The 12231-nt window shown below is 36.9% G+C and overlaps 1 protein-coding gene across 18 annotated transcripts in view; it reads left to right on the forward strand.

Moving 5' to 3' along the window:
• ANKHD1 (ankyrin repeat and KH domain containing 1) overlaps nt 1–12231 on the forward strand; it is a 139487-nt gene that overhangs the window by 48870 nt on the left and 78386 nt on the right. For 17 of the 18 annotated variants that reach the window (XM_039462116.2, XM_039462188.2, XM_039462347.2 and 14 more), the window contains 3 exons: nt 298–535; nt 811–1002; nt 6682–6791. In XM_039462116.2, the coding sequence (XP_039318050.1) occupies nt 298–535; nt 811–1002; nt 6682–6791 (540 nt within the window). The remainder of the gene's footprint in view (nt 1–297; nt 536–810; nt 1003–6681; nt 6792–12231) is intronic. The other variant, XM_010344458.2, reaches the window with a different exon arrangement.

Raw genomic sequence — 12231 nt, forward strand, 5'->3', positions numbered from 1 at the left:
CGGATATTTAAAATTATTTGGACTTGTGACTGTTAACGTCACCAAGTCTCATTCTTTTGGAGAATTTTGGGCTTGCTCAAAAGTTGGTTAAAATAATTTAAAAAATATTTTAAAACAATATTGATCTTTTGATAAAGCTCAGATAAGCATGATAATATATATGCTGTCTATGCTAAATCTTCTAATCTTGTCTTTTTTTCTTCCTGTCATTTTCCAATCTCTTGCTTTCTTCTCTCCCACTTAAAAAATCTCAAAACAAAAAATTTATCTCCTTGTTTTACTTCTGAAAATCTGCAGGATGGACATGTGGAGGTGGCACGTTTGCTTTTGGATAGTGGTGCTCAAGTGAACATGCCTGCAGATTCATTTGAATCTCCATTGACGCTAGCTGCCTGTGGAGGACATGTTGAATTGGCAGCTCTACTTATTGAAAGGGGAGCAAATCTTGAAGAAGTTAATGATGAAGGATACACTCCCTTGATGGAAGCTGCTCGGGAAGGACATGAAGAGATGGTGGCACTACTCTTAGCACAAGGTAAAGCAGTTTTATTTCTTTTGGAAAAGTCAGTTTTCTTTAGATGTTTCATGTTAGTACTGGTTTAGTTTACTGCAACGCATGCGTGCGTGCGCGTGTGTGTGTGTGTGTGTGTGTGTGTGTGTGTGTGTGTATTTTGCATTGATGATAATTTCTGAACGCTCTGGAGGGCCATAGAAGTAGAGAAGGCAGAGATGATTATCACAATTCAGAAAAATAGTATCTTTATTATAAGTCTCTTGCAACTAGTTTTATTTATTTTTATACTTTCCTAGGAGCAAATATAAATGCCCAGACAGAAGAAACTCAAGAAACTGCTCTAACTTTGGCTTGCTGTGGAGGATTTTCTGAAGTTGCAGACTTTCTGATTAAGGCAGGGGCTGATATAGAACTTGGCTGCTCCACACCTCTGATGGAGGCATCTCAGGAGGGACACCTGGAGTTGGTTAAATATTTGCTGGCTTCTGGTATGTGGCTTTAAAATGCCTTATTGCTCAGAAAGACATATACAGTAATAGTTTACTTATTGGAATCTAAAAATGTTGAGCTCGTAGGTTACCAGAGTGTGGGAATGAGGGTGGGAGGAGGATACACAAGGAAAGGGGAATCGTTGATCAAAGGGTACAGAGTTTCACTTAGATAGGTGGAGTAAGTTTTAATGATATATTGCATAGCAAGGTCACTATAGTTGACAATAATGTATATCTCAAAATTGCTGAAAGAGTAGGTTTAAATGTTCTCACTACAAATAAATATGTGAGGCGATGAATGTTTATTAGCTTGATCTAATCATTATACAACATATACATATATCACATTGTACCCCATCAATATATACAATTATTATTTGTCAGTTAAAAATAAAACGAATAAAAATTTAAAAATTTAAAATACCTTTTAGAAAAAGACTTACATTGCTTTCTTAACTTTAACGATTAACTGTTAACTGTTTCATTTCTGTAAGAGTTGAAAGACAGCTCCATAATTTAACTGGTCTTACATTCTTTAGTCTTTAAAACTCATTTTTAAAAAGATTTCATCCTGTTACTAACGTTTACATAGTGACCATAAGGCATCTTGTTTACCTTCTTTTTCCATTTAATTGTTCGCGGCTTGTGGTAGGGAGATGTTACTTTCTCCTAGTATCTGTTAATAAGAGGTGGGGATGATGACATTATTGAGGGTATAATTTGGTACCTTTAAGTCTGTTCATTTCTTGACATTTTTAAGTCCTCTGAAAAAAGAGGGAATTAATTTTTTTTGCAGAGTACTAATTTTAAAAATATTTTCACCTTATTAATTCTTAAGCTGTGGTAAACAGTACTTTTACATAGAATATTTATAGTTTTGGCTGGGCGTGGTGGCTCACTCTTGTAATGCCAGCACTTTGGGAGGCCAAGGCGGGCAGATCACGGGGTCAGGAGTTCAAGACCAGCCTGGCCAACATAGTGAAACCCCGTCTCTACTAAAAATACAAAGGAAATTAGCCTGGCGTGGTGGCAGGTGCCTGTAGTTCCAGCTACTTGGGAGGCTGAGGCAGGAGAATTGCTTGAACCTGGGAGGCAGAGTTTGCAGTGAGCCGAGATCCTGCCATTGCACTCCAGACTGGGCAACAAAAGCAAAACTCCATCTCAAAAAAAAAAATTTGTAGTTTTATAGAACATATTAAAAAAAAAATTAGTCCCAACAGATGTAAATATATGCTTTGAAAGTAATAGTAGGATTTTTCTTTTCTTCCAGGTCTGATATATTGTTTAAAATTTAATATATAGAAAAGTTAATATGTAAAAGAAAATAAAATATTTAGCAAAATTTTATTCATCCTTTTGGGCTTTCATTGTTAACATTAATTTTAATATAGCTCAACCTCAGTTTTTTCTTTGAATTATTATTGAAATAATTTGTTAAACCAGACTTTTTTTTACGACAGTGTTGTGCTTTGTCACCCAGGCTGGAGTATAGTGGCGTGAATATGTTCCATTGCAACCTTAGCCTCCTGGGCTAAAGTGATCTTCAGCCTCAGCCTCAAAGTAGCTGGGACTATAGGCGTGTACCAGCATGCCTGGCTAAGTTTTATATTTTTTTTAAAGAAGAGGTTTCGCCATGTTGCCAAGGCTGGTCTGAAACTCCTGGGCTCGAGCAGTCCTTCTGCCTCAGCCTCTCAAAGTGCTAGGGTTACAGGTGTGAACTACCACTCCTGGCCTTAAACCAGATTGTGAATGGTTTGGATGATTAGATTTGGACAAACCAATCATAAAAGCCGACTTCTTTCCTGAATCAAATACTGCTAATCACTCTAACTAGTGTATATATTCAGTCATTTTTCCCCTGTCATTTTTAGTAAGTGTGTCCTATTCAAGTGTCTTTCTCTGCTAGTGGTTATCTTTGTCCATTCTTCTCTTATCCGTCTCTTAAGCTAAAGTCATGCTATTGTAACATGTTTTTAAAAGAAGGAATAAATGTCTATTAAGAAATTCTTGAATACCAGACATTTTGCTCAGCTTTTGTGTTATCTCTATTAATTGCCACTGGTTCCTGTGTAGTGAGTAATATTAAACACATTCTTTTTTTTTTTTTTTTTTTTTTTTTTTTTTTTTTTTTTTTTTGAGACAGAGTTTCGCTCTTGTTACCCAGGCTGGAGTGCAATGGCGCGATCTTGGCTCACCGCAACCTCCACCTCCTGGGCTCAGGCAATTCTCCTGCCTCAGCCTCCTGAGTAGCTGGGATTACAGGCACGCGCCACCATGCCCAGCTAATTTTTTGTATCTTTAGTAGAGACGGGGTTTCACCATGTTGACCAGGATGGTCTCGATCTCTCGACCTTGTGATCCACCCGCCTCAGCCTCCCAAAGTGCTGGGATTACAGGCTTGAGCCACCGCGCCCGGCTTAAACACATTCTTATAGATGAGGGAACTGATGCACAGTGATGTTATATAACTAACTCCCTTTAAGGTAACCAAGCTAATAGGGACAGAGCCAGCATTGAAACTTAGAACTCTTGACATTGTTTTTTCTACCACATTACCATTGATATAGCTCCTTTTGCTTATTTGAAGTAGGTAGCTCGAAGAACTATCCCAGGGTTTGAGAATCACTTTTATGTGATCACTACCTAAAGGTGTTTTTTTTCTCCCCAGTTTTAAGTGTGATTTATTTACACACTATAAGAAACTCTTCTTATAGTGTGGCACTAAAGAAAACTCATATAAGGGCTATAAAATTAAAACAAATTTACCAACCTTTTTGTTACGGCATTTTTTTCAAACATATGGAGAATGTAGTATTTGAGATCCTAAGAATCTATCACCCAGTTAGTGTTTTAACATGAATGTCTAATTCATGGCCAATCTTACTTCATTTGTACTTCCTTCACATTCCCGTTCTTATAAAATTATTTTTATTTAAAGAAACATTTTTTAACTTTTTATTTTTAAAAATTAAAAATTAATGGTTAAAAGTGTTCTTTTATAAAAGTGTTAATATTCAGTATTTAAAAGATAATTTAAAAAATAACCACAATTGAATTTTCCTACCTAAAAAATTTTAATGAGTTTCTTAGCAAATATCCAAGCCATTTTCATATTTCTCTGATAGTTTTATAAATCTGTATGTGTGTATTTGGTGACTTGTTTGAATTAGGATTCAAATAAGATTCATACAATCACTATTAATCATTATGTCTCTTACATCTCTTGAATTGATGGGCTACATTTCATTTTTCTTATCATTTTTCTTGGAATTTTTGGTTGAGGAAATGGAATGCTTGTCCTTTAGGCTTCCCAGAGCATAGATTTTGCTGATGATATCCCCATGATTTTATTTAACTTGTTTTTCTATCCTTTGGATTTTCTATAAATTAGCAGTTAGCTCTAGAGACTTGATTGTATTCAGGTCTGACTTTTTTGTTTTTTAATGGGACTACTTCATAGGTAGTATTTGTATACTTTCTTCCGGAGGTAATAACCATATAATTGTCTCTCTTCTTGTGATATTAGCCATTGATGAGCATTGCTTAGATCCATTAATTCATTAGGGGTTACAAAGAGGTGATATTCTAAGTTCTTTTATTCTGTCTTTTTATTTCTTCCTTGAATATTTATAAAGAGAAACTTCCCCTCAACGATTTGGCCTTAAATTAAGTACAAATTATCATATAGGAATGGGAAGAAAAATGTTTGTCTTTTTTTTTCCCCTTTATCTACCAGTTTCTGAAGTGATGAGGCAGCCCCTTAGCATCTTTCAAAGGTGATCAGTCAAGTGCTTTTTTGTTTAGTTTTGTTTTGAAACAGACTCTTGTTCTGTTACCCAGGCTGGAATGCAGTGGTATGATCGTAGCTCACTGAAACTTCAAGCACCTGGACTCAGGGGATCTTCCTGCCTTAGCCTCCCAAGTAGCTGGGACTACAGACATGCACCACCGTGCCTCGCTGATTTATTTTTTAATTTTTTTGTAGAGGTGGGATCTTGCTTGTTGCATAGGCTGATCTTGAAGTCTTGGCCTCAAGCAGTCCTCTCACTTTGGCTTCCCAAAGCACTGGGATTACAAGTATGAGCCACTATGCCTGGCCCTGTTGTTTTGTTTTTTATTTGAATATAATTTTGAACTTTTGGATTTAAATATGTAAGATGGCTTTTACTTCATCACTGTCATTATTCTTTTTGATGCAAAAATCATCAGAAGATGGGACAGTCTGAATATCTTTGATCAATAAGGTTAGCGCCTAAATCCTTTTGTCATGACTTCATTGTAGTCTCTGATAGTTTTCTTGCTTCCTGATACGGCAAGGATTTTCCAGGCTCATCTTATACAGTTCCTGCTCCTGCCTTGGGATCAGTCATTTTTCTAAGAAACTCTAATTTCATTTAGTAGTAAATAGTACTTAGAGACCATGATCTAAGCTAGAGATGCTATTTCTGCTTAGTCTACTACCATTGTGTCTAGGCTGTAATTGGTCACGGCTGGGAAATATGTATTTTTCTTATAGATTAAATATATCAGGAATTCATTGGTCACCTTCGAAGTATGCTAAGGGACGATCTCCATACTTCCAATTCAGAACCACAAGGTTTTGTTTTGTTTTGTTTTTGAGACTGAGTCTTGCTCTGTTGCCCAGGCTGGAGTGCAGTGGTATGATGTGAGCTCACTGTAATCTCCGCCTACTGGGCTCAAGTGATTCTCCCACCTCAGCCTCCCAAGTGGCTGGGACTACAGGCATGTGCCTTTTTTTTTTTTTTTGGTTGAGACAGGGTTTCACCATGTTGCCCAGGTTAATCTCAAACTCCTGGGCTCAAGTGATCCACTAGGCCTGGCCAGAACAAGATTTTTACTTAAGTTCAACAATCTTATATCTCACCCGAGGTTGGGAGTTCAAGACCAGTCTGGGCAACATGGTGAAACCCCATCTCTACTACAAATACAAAAATTAGCCAGGCGTGGTGGCATGTGCCTGTGATCCCAGCTGCTCGAGAGGCTGAGCCACAAGAATTACTTGAACCCAGGAGGCGGAGGTTGCAGTGAGCTAAGAGATCATGCCACTGCAATCCAGCCTGGGCAACAGAGTGAGACTGTTTCAAAAAGAAAAAAAAATAAAGATCTTTTATCTGTGTTTCTCACCAGGAGGTGGAGGTTCCAGTGAGCTGAGATCATGCCACTGCACTCCAACCTGGGCAACAAAGTGAGACTGTGTCTCAGAAAAAAAAAAAAAATTTATTGTATCTATGTTTTCTCTTAACCATGCCCAAAATTTCTGTTCTCACGAAATAATTGCTCATTTGATATATACTGTAATATCCATAGAATTCTCTCTAAATACAAACAAGAAGTACCACCAATATAATTTCTGAAAAATGCTTAATATTTTTTGGTTTTGCAGTTCTTTTATTCCTTAGGGTATACTTACTAGTGATATATGGGCAAATTAGTGTGTTTTAAAATTACTTGGTTTCATTATTTTCTGTGTGGCTCAAAGTATTTTTATAAAGCATTTTTAAAGGAATACTAGTATACTTAAATACATTTTGATATTTTAAAATGCATTTTGATATTTTCATTTTTGAATTCTTCAGTTTCACTAGATTGCAAAATTGGACTATCTAATAGAATTTTACAGTTCACAAAGTAAATGTATGCTTTTCTGTTTGCTAGGCGCTAATGTGCATGCTACAACAGCAACAGGAGACACAGCCTTAACCTATGCTTGTGAAAATGGACATACGGATGTTGCAGATGTTTTACTTCAAGCAGGGGCCGATTTAGTAAGATATTTTAAATTTCAAATATTTTTGCGTGAATGTTAATATCCATACATACTTAATGTTTAAAATATACTAGTAAAGATCAGTAGTTTACATACTTTGTATACAATAACTTTAAAAAAAAAAAACTTGGCTACCTGTTCTAGTTACCATATGTATTAAATGTATTTGAAAATACTTAGTGTTGAATAGGGCATAATGTTTCTTTTCCTAGGTAAAACTATTAGTCTGTTTCTTCCTTTCACTGCACCCGCATTTGACATTCCTCTGCTTTTTAAACTGCCCTTTGTTAGACACATCATAAATTCAATGATATGTTTACAGAATAGAGTAATAAGTCAAGTATTTTGAGTGATTTCTTATTATTTTAATTGACACATGATAATTGAACATATTAATGGGGTACAGAGCGATGTTTCCATGATGTATATAATGTGTAATGATCAGTAATCAGAGTAATTAGTACATCTATCACCACTTTGAGTTATTTCTGTTGTTTCTTTTATTAGACATTTAAAAATAAAGCTACTGTTGTTAATCATCCCCCTAGTAGATTACTACAAATTCTGTTCTTTTTATGTTTTCTGTTTTGGCTTTTCAAAAGTTCAAAATAGATGGGAAGTTCATATGTGTAATAATCTATCTGTAAGTAATATTCCCTTGCTGAAATGTGTCCTTTGCCTAACTTTGATTTTGTGAGAGTACTTTAAACTGCTTTCTGGAGTTTTTCCCAGAATTCTCTTACATATTTCTTAAAAACCTATGTGTGACATACATAGCTGTAAATGTTATAGAGAATTAGATTTCTTAGTTTTGCTTATTTAGAAAAAACTCTGAAAGTATTGCCTTTTAAATCATTTCCAATATTGCCTTTTAAATCATCTCCAATCAGGTATCCAATTTACTTGGATACCTTAGGACATTGTTGGAAAATAATTATTGACCAAAATAAATGTATAGTATGATTATGCTATTTATTATCATTTCTAATAATACTAAATACTATAATGATAACACTATCATTCATTCTTATTAATTAGGACCTGCCCTATCAGTTACAATTTTTGGGAGGTACACTTTTTGTCTGAGAATTATGACAGCAGGATACGTTAAGTATGTCTTAGTCTTTTGACTTCTTCTTGTATCTTTTTCCTTTTTTAGAGTTGCCTTGGGTCATCTATAAAAATTAGCAATTGAAGTTCTTTCTTCATTCAAAATAAAGAAATAGAGTAGAACTTAAAAGCTTCGATAATATAAGCAAGATTTAATACTCTTATCCTCTGAATTCTTATCTGGATTTTTTCTTCCTTGTATTTTCTACAACAAAGTCACTCTCTTAACCTGTTGGGAGTTCTGCTAAAAAATTAAATAGGATTGGGTGCAGTGGCTCATGCCTGTAATCCCAGCACTTTGGGAGGCCGAGGTGGGTGGATCTACCTGAGGTCAGCAGTACGAGACCAGCCTGACTAACATGGTAAAACCCTATCTCTACTAAATACAGAAAAATTAGTCAGGTGTGATGGCACATGCCTGTAATCCCAGATACTTGGGAGGCTGAGGCAGGAGAATCACTTGAACCCAGGAGGTGGAGGTTGCAGTGAGTCTAGATTGTGCCATTGCACTCCAGCCTGGGAACAAGAGTGAAAAACGCCATCTAAAAAAAAAAGAAAAAGAAAAAAAAATGGGCCGTGTGTAGTGGCTCATGCCTGTAATCCAAGCACTTTGGAGGCCAAGGCGGGCGGATCACCTGAAGTCAGGAGTTCAAGACCAGCCTGACCAACATGGTAAAACCCCATCTTTAAAAAAAAAAAAAAAAAAAAGGAACTATCTGGTAAATGTACTCTAATGTATAACAAAACCATACTGATTGTGACTGAGTTAAAAACATGTGATATTTTAAAATATTTATTTATTTATTTATTTTTGAGACAGAGTCTTGTTCTGTTGCCAGGCACCAGGCTGGAGTGCAGTGGCTCAATTTTGGCTCACTGCAATGTCCGCCTCCTGGGTTCAAGCAATTCTTCTGCCTCAGCGTCCCAAGTAGCTGGAACTACAGGTGCACGCCACCACGCCCAGCTAATTTTTGTATGTTTTAGTAGAGATGGGGTTTCACCATGTTGGCCAGGATGGTCTTGATCTCTTGACCTTGTGATCCTCCCACCTTGGCCTTCCAAAGTGCTGGGATTACAGGCGTGAGCCACCGCGCCTGGCCAGGCTGGTCTTGAACTCCTGACCTCAAGTGATCCACTCACCTCAGCTTCCCAAAGTGCTGGGATTAGAGGCGTGAGCCACCACGCCCAGCCTGAGCCTAGGGGAGTGGGGTGTGGCCAAAAAAAAAAAATGTATGTATATATAGCCTATTCCAGGCTTTTGCTATCTATGGACTGATAAATTAATTTTAATACTATTTCTTTTCCTCATTATAGAAAGCAATACTGTTCTTCATATAAAATGTGGAAATGCTGGTCATGTAGTCCTAGATACTAAGGAGGCTGAGTCAGGAGGATTGCATGAGCCCAGGAGTTCAGGGCTGCATTGCACAATGGTCATGCCTGTGAATAGCCACTGTATGCCAGCCTGAGCAACATAGTGAGACACTTCTCTTAAAAAAAAATTTTTTTTTGAAACCAAGTCTCACTCTGTCACCCTGGCTGGAGTGCAATGGCATGATCTCAGCTCACTGCAACCTCTTGCCTCCGGGTTCAAGTGATTCTGCTGCCTCAGCCTCCCGAGTAGCTGGGACTACAGGTGCATGCCACTACGCCCAGCTAATTTTTTGTATTTTTAGTAGAGACAGGGTTTCACTTTGTTGGCCAGGCTGGTCTTGAACTCCTGACCTTGTGATCCACCCACCTTGGCCTCCCAAAACGCTGGGATTATAGGCGTGAGCTACCACTCTCAGCCAAAAAAAAAATTTTTTTTTGTTCTCACATTGCTATAAAGGAAAAAAAAATTTTTTTAAGAGAAAAAGAAAATGTGAAGAGTATAGAAAAGAACAATAATTTTTATATTTAAAACCTATGAATATTTGTGAGTAAAATTTGTCACAGTAAAAAAATATAAAATCTATAAATAAATTTTATAATTTCAGACTTTATCGTAGGCCAGAGGAAAGAAAAAGTTCTAGTCAAAAACAGGGAAACCTCAGAGAGTCCCTGAGTCCTGAGAAAAAGTGATTGATATTTCTTATTAACTTTAACTTACAAGGCAGTACCATCTTGTCCTCCATTCTTTGCTGCTATCTTCTGATACCTGCTTTGGGCTATAATAATTTTCCCCAGCAGTTTACATATAGAGGAGTGTCTACTCCCATCGCATGCAGTAGAGATGTATTTCATTTCTGGCATCTCATAGGTGTGTTCTTGATGTTTAAGTGTACTAATTTTTTTTTTTTTTTTTTTTTTTTTGATGTGGAGTCTGGCTCTATTGCTCAGGCTGGAGTACAGTGGCACCGTCTCAGCTCACTGCAGTTGCAGTCTCCACCTGCTGGGTTCAAACTGCTCTCCTGCCTTAGCCTCAAGAGTAGCTAGGATTACAGGTGTGCGCCACCATGCCTGGTTAATTGTTGTATTTTTAGTAGAGATGGAGTTTCACAGTGTTGGCTAGGCTGGTCTTAAACCTGACCTCAGGTGATCTACCCACCTCAGCATCCTAAAGTGCTCAGGTTACAGGTATGAGCCACTGCGCCTGGCCATATGTTCTAATTCTTTACAAGATTTCTTTTGTTGGCTGATTGAGAAGCTTTATTTTTTGGAAATTCCTTTTACCCTCAGTTTTAAATCAGAATGTACAAATCAGTCTTTGGAACACAATCTGGATCAACCTCTGTGCTTTGTTAGATTATAATGCTTACCTTTTGCCATAATTTTATTGTTTTTGATAGTATACTTTTATTTTTAAAGGAGATTAAAAACCGTTGTTTCCCATTCTATAGAATATTCTGCATTAGAATCAGTTCAGATATTGATTATGATTTAAAATATTTTAATGCAGCAATTCCGTTTTCTTGTGTTGTTTCCTGAGGTGAAATTGAGAAGTTTTAAGACTTTTCATTCTAAAGTGTAGTAGGGCTGGGCACAGTGGCTCAGGCTGTAATCCCAGCACTTTGGGAGGATGAGGTGGGCAGATCACGAGGTCAGGAGTTCGAGACCAACCTGGCCAACATGGTGAAACCCCATCTCTACTAAAGATAGAAAAAGTTAGCTGGATGTAGTGTCATGTACCTATCATTTCAGCTACTTGGGAGGCTTAGGCAGGAGAATCGTTTGAACCCAGGAGGCGGAGGTTGCAGTGAGCCCAGATCACACCATTGCATTTGGGTGATGGGACGAGACTCCGTCTCAGAAAAAAAAAAAAATAGTGTTTTATCACTGACTTTCTTCCCTAACCATAAAGTAAGCTCTCTGACCTTTGTTGGTTTCTTTGGACTGTATTCTGCTGACTGAATGAACTATATTGGACATTTTCAGAAAATAGTTAAGCAATTGGAAACTAGGTAATTTAGACATAGATACATTAATATTCTGTAGTTCTTCCTGGAACTTATTTCCTTTAAAATAAGATTTGATATGGACCTCCCTTAATAGAAAGAAAAATATCTTCAGGATCAGTTTACTATCTATGTTAAATCTTATAAGAAGAAAATGTAGACTAAGTCCTCTTTTATGAGGTTTTTAAAAAAATTTAAAGAATATGTTGTATAACTCTCTAGACACTTCTGTATACCCAAAATACATATATATGATATAACATCTTTCTGTATTCCAATAGATTTCTCATTCTTTTTCATAGGTACCCAGTGTTCTGTATAATTTATTAATTATCTACTCGTAAACACCTGAGTTAACAGTTTTTAAATATTACAAATGGTGCTGCAGTAAATATTGCTAGGCATATTTATGTATCCTTGCTACTTTTGTGAATATATGTCATAGGGATAAATTCCTAGAAGTGAAATTGCTGATTATAAGGAAATATTTGACTAAAATTTTATTGTTTAGGAAGGTCCGCATCTCAAATTTCGATAACTGTTGTCAAACTGTTCAAAAATGCTAAACCAGTCTATATCTCTGTAAACAATTGAGCCCTCCTGACTCTCCCATATTCTCACAAATGTAAATCTTTCTCCCCTCCCTTTTTCCCTCCCTCCCTTCTTCCTTTTTTTCTTTTTTAAAACTGTTTTATTTTCTAATTTCTGATCACAGATCCTATGTTTGCATTACCTACAAAAATCTTCTTGCCTGGTGCAGTAGCTCGTGTCTATAATCCCAGCTCTTTGGGAGGCCAAGGTGGGCAGATTGCTTGAGCCCAGGAGTTTAAGACCATCCTGGCCAACATGGTGAAACCCCTTCTCTACCAAAAAAAAAAAAAAAATTATCAGGTGTGGTTGTGTGTGCCTGTAGTCCCAGCTACTCAGGAGGCTAAGGTGGATTGCTTGAGC

Source organism: Saimiri boliviensis, chromosome 1 (assembly GCF_048565385.1).
Source record: "Saimiri boliviensis isolate mSaiBol1 chromosome 1, mSaiBol1.pri, whole genome shotgun sequence".
NCBI lineage: Eukaryota > Metazoa > Chordata > Mammalia > Primates > Cebidae > Saimiri > Saimiri boliviensis.